The sequence below is a fragment of the Staurois parvus genome, unplaced genomic scaffold (genome assembly GCF_062004578.1).
Source record: "Staurois parvus isolate SC_StPar_1 unplaced genomic scaffold, SC_StPar_1.0 ptg002686l, whole genome shotgun sequence".
In the NCBI taxonomy this organism is placed as follows: Eukaryota; Metazoa; Chordata; class Amphibia; order Anura; family Ranidae; genus Staurois; species Staurois parvus.
The window spans coordinates 2,198,396-2,209,569 of NW_028320482.1; the positions used below are offsets into that span (position 1 = coordinate 2,198,396).

The 11,174-nt window shown below is 43.9% G+C and overlaps 1 protein-coding gene across 1 annotated transcript in view; it reads left to right on the plus strand.

The window, feature by feature from the left end:
* The window catches only part of LOC149429945 (uncharacterized), a 29,489-nt gene extending 21,942 nt beyond the window's left edge, over positions 1-7,547 (plus strand). The window contains exons 6-11 of the mRNA XM_089666375.1: positions 3,285-3,399; positions 3,527-3,661; positions 3,748-3,871; positions 4,192-4,289; positions 4,444-4,579; positions 5,346-7,547. Coding sequence (XP_089522501.1) covers positions 3,285-3,399; positions 3,527-3,661; positions 3,748-3,871; positions 4,192-4,289; positions 4,444-4,579; positions 5,346-6,445 — 1,708 coding nt within the window. The 3' untranslated portion in view covers positions 6,446-7,547. The remainder of the gene's footprint in view (positions 1-3,284; positions 3,400-3,526; positions 3,662-3,747; positions 3,872-4,191; positions 4,290-4,443; positions 4,580-5,345) is intronic.
* Positions 7,548-11,174: the final 3,627 nt, after the last annotated feature.

The window sequence follows — 11,174 nt, forward strand, 5'->3', positions numbered from 1 at the left end:
TTTTTTTTAAAATTTCCACACCCCTGGACCAGAGCTCTAGATACACATTGGCCATCGGATGTCTAACCTGGATCTACCCTTTGTTGCTGACTGAGTCCCGAACTAAAGCTAGCTAAAAAATCCCAGACCTGAAGAGACTGCAGTTAACTAAGGTAACAGGAGCTGTATACAAACTCTATTTTAACCCCTTGCCCTCCTGAGGATTTACCCCCCTTAATGACCAGGCCTTTTTTTGCTGTTTGGCGCTGCACTAATTCAAATGATAATTGCGCGGTCATGCAATGCTGTACCCAAACAAAATTTACGTCCTTTTTTTCACACAAATAGAGCTTTCTTTTGGTGGTATTTTATCACATGTGCGCTTTTTTTTTTTTTGCGCTATAAACAAAAAAAAAAGGAAAATTTTGAAAAAAAAACAATATTTTCTACTTTCAGCTATAAAAAATATATCGTAAACTCAAAGTTAGTCATAAATTTAAACCAAAATGTATTCTGCTACATGTTTTTGGTAAACAAAATCCCAATAAGTGTATATTGATTGTTTTGTGTGAAAGTTATAGCGTCTACAAACTATGGTGTAGATACTGTAATTTATACCTTTTTTTACTATACAGCGCTGCACTAATTCAAATGATAATTGCGCGGTCATGCAATGCTGTACCCAAACGAAATTTACGTCCTTGATCGATCAAGGGGTTAATTGGGATTACTGGTATACTGGCGGGCAAACTGGCGCTATCTGGGAGGGGCGCTAACACTATCGGAAGTCACCAGTGACACTGATACAGTGATCGGTAAAAATCTGTTCATTGATCAGTGACACTGGTGACAGGGCAGTGAAGGGGTTAACTGGGGGGGGGAGATCAAGGGGTTAAACGGGATTACTGGTGTATTGGTGGGCAAACTGACGCTATCTGGGAGGGGCGCTAACACTATCGGAAGTCGCCAGCGACACTGATACAGTGATCGGTAAAAATCGGTTCACTGATCAGTGACACTGGTGACAGGGCAGTGAAGGGCTTAACTGGGGGGGGGCGTTCAAGGGGTTAAACGGGATTACTGGCAATCTGGCGCTATCTGGGAGGGGCGCTAACACTATCGGAAGTCGCCAGCGACACTGATACAGTGCTCAGTAAAAATTGGTTCACTGATCAGTGACACTGGTGACAGGGCAGTGAAGGGGTTAACTGGGGGGGTGTGATCAAGGGGTTAAACGGGATTACTGGTGTACTGGCGGGCAATCTGGCGCTATCTGGGAGGGGCGCTAACACTATCGGAAGTCGCCAGCGACACTAATACAGTGATCAGTAAAAATCGGTTCACTGATCAGTGACACTGGTGACAGGGCAGTGAAGGGGTTAACTGGGGGGGCGATCAAGGGGTTAAACGGGATTACTGGTGTACTGGCGGGCAATCTGGCGCTATCTGGGAGGGGCGCTAACACTATCGTAAGTCGCCAGCGACACTGATACAGTGATCGGTAAAAATCGGTTCACTGATCAGTGACACTGTTGACAGGGCAGTGAAGGGGTTAACTGGGGGGGGGCGTTCAAGGGGTTAAACGGGATTACTGGTGTACTGGCGGGCAATCTGGCGCTATCTGGGAGGGACGCTAACACTATCGGAAGTCGCCAGCGACACTAATACAGTGATCAGTAAAAATCGGTTCACTGATCAGTGACACTGGTGACAGGGCAGTGAAGGGGTTAACTGGGGAGGGGGGCGTTCAAGGGGTTAAACGGGATTATTGGTGTACTGGCGGGCAATCTGGCACTATCTGGGAGGGGCGCTAACACTATCGGAAGTCGCCAGCGACACTGATACAGTGATCAGTAAAAATTGGTTCACTGATCAGTGACACTGGTGACAGGGCAGTGAAGGGGTTAACGGGGGGGGGCGATCCAGGGGTTAAACGGGATTACTGGTGTACTGGCGGGCAAACTGGCGCTATCTGGGAGGGGCGCTAACACTATCGGAAGTCGCCAGCGACACTAATACAGTGATCAGTAAAAATTGGTTCACTGATCAGTGACACTGGTGACAGGGCAGTGAAGGGGTTAACTGGGGGGGGGGGGCGATCAAGGGGTTAAACGGGATTACTGGTGTACTGGCGGGCAATCTGGCGCTATCTGGGAGGGGCGCTAACGCTATCGGAAGTCGCCAGCGACACTGATACAGTGATCAGTAAAAATCGGTTCACTGATCAGTGACACTGGTGACAGGGCAGTGAAGGGGTTAACTGAGGGGGGGGCGATCAAGGGGTTAAACGGGATTACTGGTGTACTTGCGGGCAAACTGGCGCTATCTGGGAGGGGTGCTAACACTATCGGAAGTCGCCAGCGGCACTGATACAGTGATCAGTAAAAATCGATTCACTGATCAATGACACTGGTGGCAGGGCAGTGAAGGGGTTAACTGGGGGGGAGGCGATCAGGGGGTTAAATGTGACCTAGGTGTGTTCTAACTATAAAAATGTAGTGTTTTACTCACGTTTACTGTGTCTTCTTCTCTGTCTGGAACAGAATGTGTCCAGGCAGAGAAGAATGACATCATATCCTGTCCTGTGCAACTGTCAACACAGGACAGGATAGGACAGGGACCGATCATCTGATTTCAGCCAGACATCACTGGCTGAAATCGAATGATTGATCCCTCCGGGATCAAATGGTGTCACTCGCGGGTCGGCGGGAGCGTGCACGCGCGCGCCCCCTGCCGGCGAAAACGTCGGGAGCGCAGAGCGCGTTTTAAAACGTGCTTTTGCAACCGAGTGCCGCCCTGCACACGTATATATACAGTGGCAGGACGACAAGTGGTTAATTAAATATTTCACATAATATACTGTAAGATGACCACTACACACAGACACTTCTGTCACCAGACTTCAGATACACACAGAAGCTGCAACAGTAAAACTATTAGAACACAGGGACACTTGCCTAATAGTCTCTGCTTATAGCCTGGATGAAATACAGCAGCAGCATCTCTTGCATGTAAGGTCAAGTGGTCCAATTCAGTTTTTTTCCTGGAAATTCCCCTTTATAAGATATCAGTCTTCCAATCTGGGGTTTATGATCCAGCTAAAAGACTGGAAGTAACTTTCTATAACCCATTATCTCTGTGATATTTACCAAGCAACAGCTATTTACAATTACAGAAACTAGGGAGCACTCCCTACATGTGTACAAGTTCTAACTTGGGGCAACCCGCTTTTTAACCCCTTACATCCCAATGCTAAAATTATACAACTAATACAGTCCAGATAATTCTCTACTATCCATCTACAGAGAAACCCTCATAAACCACATGACTACACCACAGAGGATGGATAAGGACCGGAGTTCCATGACTGAGAGGATACTAAACTTCACCCTGGAGATCATCTACCTGCTGACCGGAGAGGTGAGGAGGATTCTGGGAGGTCACATGACATCACTTTTATCTCTAATAATAAAACACAGACCTGACCAGAGAGGTGAGGAGGATTCTGTGATACTAATATTATATTCCCATTGGTTCTCCAATACAGAGTTTTCCTCCTCCAAAGTCAGGTGATCCTATGACCATCAAAGTCCCTCCATGTGACTCCCGAAAACCTGAGAGAGATAACATGGAGAAGATTCTAGAAGTCACCAAGAAGATGATGGAGCTGCTGACAGGAGAGGTGAGCGGTGCCGGGAATTCTGGGACATTCTCCAGTAACAGACAAGGGATGTGTCTGGATGGTGACTGTATCATTGTGTGTGTCAGGTTCCTATAAGGTGTCAGGGTGTCACTGTCTATTTCTCCATGGAGGAGTGGGAGTATTTAGAAGGACACAAGGATCTCTACAAGGACGTCATGATGGACAATCAGCCGCCCCTCACATCACCGGGTAAGAGGAGACTTTATTGTAAAGGAGAGAGCAGTACGGAGGATCCACCTAGATCCCCCATCATCTGATAAACACATAGAAACAATGGATTCAGTCAGTGTGTGTGTTTCCTACAGATGGATCCAGTCATGGGAACCCACCAGAGAGATGTCCCCGTCCTCTGTATTCCCGGGATTCCACACAGGAAGGTCACACCATCCCTCACCATCATCAGGTAGATGGATCCAGTAATGGGAACCCACCAGAGAGATGTCCATATCCTCTGTATTCCTGGGATTCCACACAGGAAGGTCACACCATCCCTCACCATCATCAGGTAGATGGATCCAGTAATGGGAACCCACCAGAGAGATGTCCCCGTCCTCTGTATTCCTGGGATTTCACACAGGAAGGTCACACCACCCCTCACCATCATCAGGTCGGTGGAGTTGAGGGTCTGGAACATAAAGTGATGGAACACTCTGACATGTGGAGACGATGTGTGGACTCTACAAGATGATATTTTCTATGTGATCTCACATCATAAATCCTTCTATATTACAGATGTTATTTCTGCCATTCTGTTGGTTTAGGGTGAAGATCTGATGAAGATGAAAGTTGAGGGTGAAGTAGAAGAGACGTATGTGAGGGATGATCAGCAATATATGGAGGAGGCTGGAATGATGAGGACATTCAAAGGGGAGGACACTCCTACAGAGATCAGCACAGGTGAGCCACAATATATTCTTCTGTTATCTCTGCTCTGTTACTGCTCACTGATTGGTCCAGAGTAGTGCGGGAGATGAGTGATGTCAGCCTATTATAGGCTGAAAATATTCAATGATACTCATTCTGAAGTTTTCCCAATGTTTTAAAATGTTAAGACATTGACTTTCCTAAGCCCTGTCTGGGCAAAGTACTAACACTGAGGGAACATGGAAGGCCTGAGGGAACATGGAAGGCCTGAGGGAACATGGAAGGCATTGGAAGGGTCTAGCTCTAAACAGGAGAAGAGGATAGAGAAAGAAACCAAAATTATACTGTATAGTATGCAAATTGCAATGGGCCAAAACTAGCAATAGTTGTCAGCATGCTACAAAATAATAATCATTATATGCAGTTCATTAAAACTCCGAAAATTACATAAAAGTGAACTGTTCTGATCACCAGAAGCCTAGACCTATGGTCACTTTTTTTCTATGCTAAAGGTTCTACAAGGCTGAACTTTGAACCTCTTCATTATCAGAGATCACATGACCCAGTGCTTAGGTTCGTGGTTGTGTAAAGAGCATCCCCCTCCCAGTCCCCACTGGTTCCTTTTCTTCTGACAAGGCTGAAATGTAGAAGTGATCTGGTGGGAGGACCAAAGGTCCTTTTGATTGAAAAGGGGAAGTCACAGCTGGCTGGGACATCCATTGATAGCTCATTTAAATCTACCTGATCCAGATGGAATGTTAATTTAACTGAGCTAACTCTCTTGTATATATTTTTCCAGGAAATGCCATTAAGAAACCCTCAAAGGATCATCTCATCTCAAGAGATTGTGGAGGAGAAAAGACATTGATCTCAGCTATGGATGGTGGACTTCACAATGTGGATGGACCATCAAATTCCTCTGACTCTGAGCAACCTCGTACTGTGGGGGATGGTGCCGGAATTCAGGGGGAGGAGAAACTTTTCTGTCCTGAATGCGGGGAACGTTTTAGCTCTGAATTAAGTCTTATTGTACATCAGAGATCTCACACGGGTGAGAAGCTTCATTCCTGTTCTGAGTGCGGGAAATGTTTCCTTCATAAATCAGAACTTCTCATACATTGCATATCTCACGGAGGCAAGAAACAAAATTCCTGTCCTGAATGTGAGAAATGTTTTACACGGAAATCACATCTTGTTAGACATCTGAGATCTCACACAGGGGAGAGGCCGTATTCGTGCCCTGAATGTGGGAAATGTTTTTTACACAAATCCGTCCTTGTTGTACATCAGATGATTCACACGGGGGAGAAGCCGTATTCCTGCCTTGAGTGTGGGAAATGTTTTGCACAGAAGTCAGACCTTGTTAGTCATCAGAGATTGCACACGGGGGAGAAGCCGTATTCCTGCGCGGAATGTGGGAAATGTTTTCCATGGAAAAAACATCTTGATAGACATCAGATATCTCACACAGGGGAAAAACCACATTCCTGCCCTGAGTGCGGGAAATGTTTTTCATTGAAGTCTGCTGTTGTTAGACATCAGAGATCTCACACAGGAGAGAAGCCGTATTCCTGCCCTGAGTGCAGAAAATGTTTTTCACTGAAGTCAATTCTTGTTAGACATCAGAAATTGCACACAGGAGAAAAGCCATATTTCTGCCCTGAGTGCAGTAAATGTTTTCCACATAAATCAGACTTTGCTATACATCTGAGATCTCACACAGCGGAGAAGCCATTTTCCTGCTGTGAGTGTGGAAAGTGTTTTCCACAGAAATCAAAACTTGTTTTACATCAGAGATCTCACACTGGGGAGAAGCCGTATCCTTGCCCCAAGTGTGGAAAATGCTTTACACAGAAATCAGACCTTGTTAAACATCAGAGATCTCACAGAGGGATGTAGGGATGAGTTAAAAATTTGTGGGTTCAGTTTCCGGGGGGGAGGTTCACTGAATTGCTTCTAAGTTTTGAATGCTAATCTGAACCCCATTGAAGTCAATGACAGCGGCATCTTTAAAATCCATTTTGAAGACCAAGAGGCAAGACATTGTCAAAGGACATGGGGAGCTGGGCACTGCCCTGGGGGGTAATTGAGTTGTATACCAGGAAACTATGGACCAGTCAGCCTAACATTATTAGTATGTAAGATATTTGAGTAAGGGATTCTATACAGGAATTTGTCTGTGAGAAAGGTACCTTAAGTCACAACCAGCATGGATGTATGAAAGACCATTCTTGTCAGACCAACCTATCATCCAGTGAGGAAGGACGTGAGAAATTGGATGGTGGAAGTCCAGATCTAGATTTTGTACCTCATAAATGTTTCTTCCATAAAATCAAGTCTGTTGGAGTTGATGAAATTGTATGTACATGGATAGGAAACTGGTTACATGAACGGGCCCAGAGAGTAGTGATACATTACTCATTCTCTGAAAAATGGGCCCCAGCTTTCTGTCTTGGGGCCAATGCTGCTTAATTTTTTTATTTTTTTTAACCACTTCAGGTCCGGACACTTTTACCCCCTTCCTGTCCAGGCCAATTTTCAACTTTCAGTGCTATTACACTCTGAATGACAATTGCACGGTCATGCAACACTGTACCCATATGAATATTTTAGCCTTTTTTTTTGAGACAGAAAACTTTTTGGTAGTATTTATTCACCACTGGGGTTTTTATTTTTTTTTTTTTTGCTATATAAGTGAAAAAGTCCAAAAAAATTTTTAAAGTGTTTTTCTTATAACATTTTGCAAATAAATAATCTTTCTTTATAAATCTTGGCCAAAATGTATTTGGTTATCTTTTTAGTAAAAAAATAACCAAAATTATAATTTAAAAATTTAATTTTTTTTACCTTTTTTTAATTTTGTTTTTTTATATTTATGCTTTTTTTTGCAATACGAAAAGTCCCGCAGAATGAATTAAATTTGTAAACCGAGGTACGCCTGTACATTGCATCAAAGGTGACTCCAGTAGCTGTAATAAACTGTTTATTCTAAGGTCTCTGAGACATGCAGCCATGATTTAGGGTTAGAAGAAAGGAGGTTAAAGCTTAGATTGAGGAAAGGGTTTTTTACTGTTAAAGCAGTTGTGGAATTGCCTTCCCCCAGAAGGTGGTAGTAGCTGAGAGTGTCGATTTAACTTCAGACAACTTTAGATGACTTCCTCAGCAAGCAGAATATAGAAGGCTATGAGAATTGTTAGAGTATAAAAATCACTCACACATAGGTGGAACTTGATGGGCCCAGCTTCTTTTTTTTTTTTTTTTTTTGCCTTGCAAACTATTTAACTACTTCCAGTCCGGACACTTTCACCCCCTTCCTGTCCAGGGCAATTTTCAGCTTTCAGCGCTATCACACTTTGAATGACAATTGCGCGGTCATGCAACACTGTACCCAAATGAATTTTTTACTATTTTTTTGAGACAGATAAAGCTTTATTTTGGTGGTATTTATTCACCGCTGGGATTTTTATTTTTTTTAAAAAGTCCAAAATTTTTTTAAAAAAGTGTTTTTTTTATAAAATTTTGTAAATAAATAATATTTCATCATAAATCTTTGCCAAAATTTATTCCGGTATCTTTTTAGTAAAAAAAAAATCCAAATTAGTTTATAACCAAAAATTATAATTTTTAAACATTTTTTTTTACATTTTTATTATTTTTTTATATTATTATTATTATTTTTTTTTTTTAAATACTGTCACCCTAGCAGTACAGTGTCACCATGGTGACACTGTACTACTTGTGGGGGGTGATGAAGATTTTTTTTTTTTTACACATTGCTTTTACACCCATATAGGATGTAAAAGCCATCATTTCTCTTTCTCTCTGTCTGCATTCTTGCACTCATTGAGAAGTACTGTGTGAGCTGTGATTGGTCACAGCTTGTCACATGGTACAAGCCTGTTGTGAATAGCCTTGTACCATGTGACCTCTGTGATCATTCACAGATTTCACACGTAGTAAGCAATGATGTCACAAGTGACATCTTGCTTACTACTTTGCATGTGATCACTGATTGGCCAATCAGTGATCACATGATCGGGACCTCGTACAGAGGTCCTGTCCGACGATCGGTGTTTCACTGTGTCCAGAGGACACAGCGGGCACCGGATCGCAGTGCTGGGAGCACGCACAAGCAGGGTGCGGGGAGGCCATTTATAAACGGCCACCCGACCCTGCACTGCCACCGTCCGGCCGTTTATATGCAACGGCCGGTCGGGAAGTGGTTAAGTAATGCTTAAAGTGAAATATTAAAAATGTGCAGCTTCAATGTGTTTATTACAATTGAAAAATCCAAATGATAACTCACGGAATTCTGAAATCAATGAGTTTTTCTGCAGCGATGCCACACTGGATGGAAGCCGTCCACCGGAAGAGCCGCTTGTGACAGCAAACAGCATGTTGTCAGTGAGGAAACCAAGTCCAATGTTCCAGGAAGTGAGAGCCACTGTGGAACCCAGAGCAGAATGTGACGTCACAGCAGGGGCGGGCTGGTTGCTATGTTAACATTTTCCAGCGCTCCTATTGGCTCCTTTCTCAAACCAAATTTCGCCTCTTCCGGTGGATGGCTTCCATCTAGTGTGACATGGCTGCAGATAAGCTCTTTGATTTTATATTTCTGTGAGTTTGCATTTGGCTTTTTTGATTGTAATAAACCCCTTGATGCTGCACTTAGCTGGCGACCTCATCGTGTTCCTCTTTGTTATTTCAGAGATTCGTTCCTGTCTTAGGTGGAGCTGCCTACTGAAGTGCAACACCCATCCTATGGGATTTTTATGCACTTTTTTTGAACATTGTATGAACTATCTATACTACACAAGTGCATCTTCACATTTAAAAAAAATGTAATCTTTAAACATGGAAAGGTTTCTTCACAGTCAGAGCTGTGAAGATGTGGAATAGTCTCCCTCAAGAGTTGGTTCTGGCCAGCTCAGTGGACGGTCCTGAGGAAGCCAAATGTACAGGTGAAACGCGTTGACCGTTCTCTGACCTTTCACTAATGTTCTAGGTCAGTGGTTCTTAACCTTTTTGGAGGTACTGAACCCCACCAGTTTCATATGCGCATTCACCGAACCCTTCTTAATTGGAAAAATAAAATATGATTTTTAAAATTCAAAACATAGGTATATATTTATACATAGGTGCACAAAATGAACAAAACCATTAAGAACAAAGAACAAAACCATTAAAACATGATTTTCACACAAAAACAAAATAATGAATATTTACCGCAAATCAGTGTGACTTCTGCTGTTGTCTTTCAGAGGCCAGTTCAGAAATGCGCGGCATTACCTTGGCAAGTGCCACTCTCATGTCATTTTCGCAACAAAGTCTGTTCCTTTTCTTCGTCTTTATGTCCAGCATCCTCGAAAAGGATTGCTCGCAAAGATATGTTGTAACAAACGGTATGAAAATTCATCCCCCATAGTAATTCATCCCCCATATAGTAATTCATCCCCCATAGTAATTCATCCCCCATATAGTAATTCATCCCCCATAGTAATTCATCCCTCATAGTAATTCATCCCCCATATAGTAATTCATCCCCCATATAGTAATTCATCCCCCATAGTAATTCATCCCCCCATATAGTAATTCATCCCCCATATAGTAATTCATCCCCCCTATAGTAATTCCTTCCCCATATAGTAATTCATCCCCCATATAGTAATTCATCCCCCATATAGTAATTCATCCCTCATATAGTAATTCATCCCCCCTATAGTAATTCCTTCCCCATATAGTAATTCATCCCCCATAGTAATTCATCCCCCATATAGTAATTCATCCCCCATAGTAATACATCCCCCATAGTAATTCATCCCCCCTATAGTAATTCATTCCCCATATTAATTAATCCCCCATATTAAGTCCCCCCTGTGTCAATTCACTTACCTTTGCTCCGCGCGTTCCTCTCACTGTATTCCCGCGCCGTTCCGGTCTTCAGGGCGGACTGTGAGAGGAGCCTAGCTCCTCTCACGTTCGTCGCGCTGCCCCGCCTACACACATCCTGACAGCCAATCACTGGCTATCAGGATGTGAGTGGCAGCGAGACTGGCCAATCATTGCATTTGAGTCCCTGCCGCCCGAGAGGAGGGAGGGGAGCGGGCGCCCGGCACACAAGAGCCGCGGCTTGCTGACCACTGGGCTAAGCGATGTTGCGTGACCACCTGCAGCCAATGATGGACAAGCGGGGCATGTCATCACAAATCATATGAGTCGGGTGTGGGTCACCTCCGCCGAACCCCCGAGACTGACTCACCGAACCCCTGGGGTTCGATCGAACCCAGGTTAAGAACCACTGTTCTAGGTGATATATGTCACATGGAAGGGATTCATGTACTTTTTTTTCATTCCCCCTCCAATTCAGACAGGGGGAAGATTCGGCCGAAAGGGATTTTGGAACCGGGTAACAGATCGATGGAACAGTCGTATGGGCGGTGGGGAGGCAAGATGTCCGCCCCACGCTTGCTAAAGACATCCAGGTAGCCATGGTAGGCCGCCGGAATGACTTGTCTTAGACTGGGGTCTTCTTCTGAGCACAGGAGGATCTGGGGGGTTCCAGGGACCGGAGCGTGACAGTGTTCCTGACAATATGTCGAAAGGAACCTTATTGTCTGTTATGTCTGGA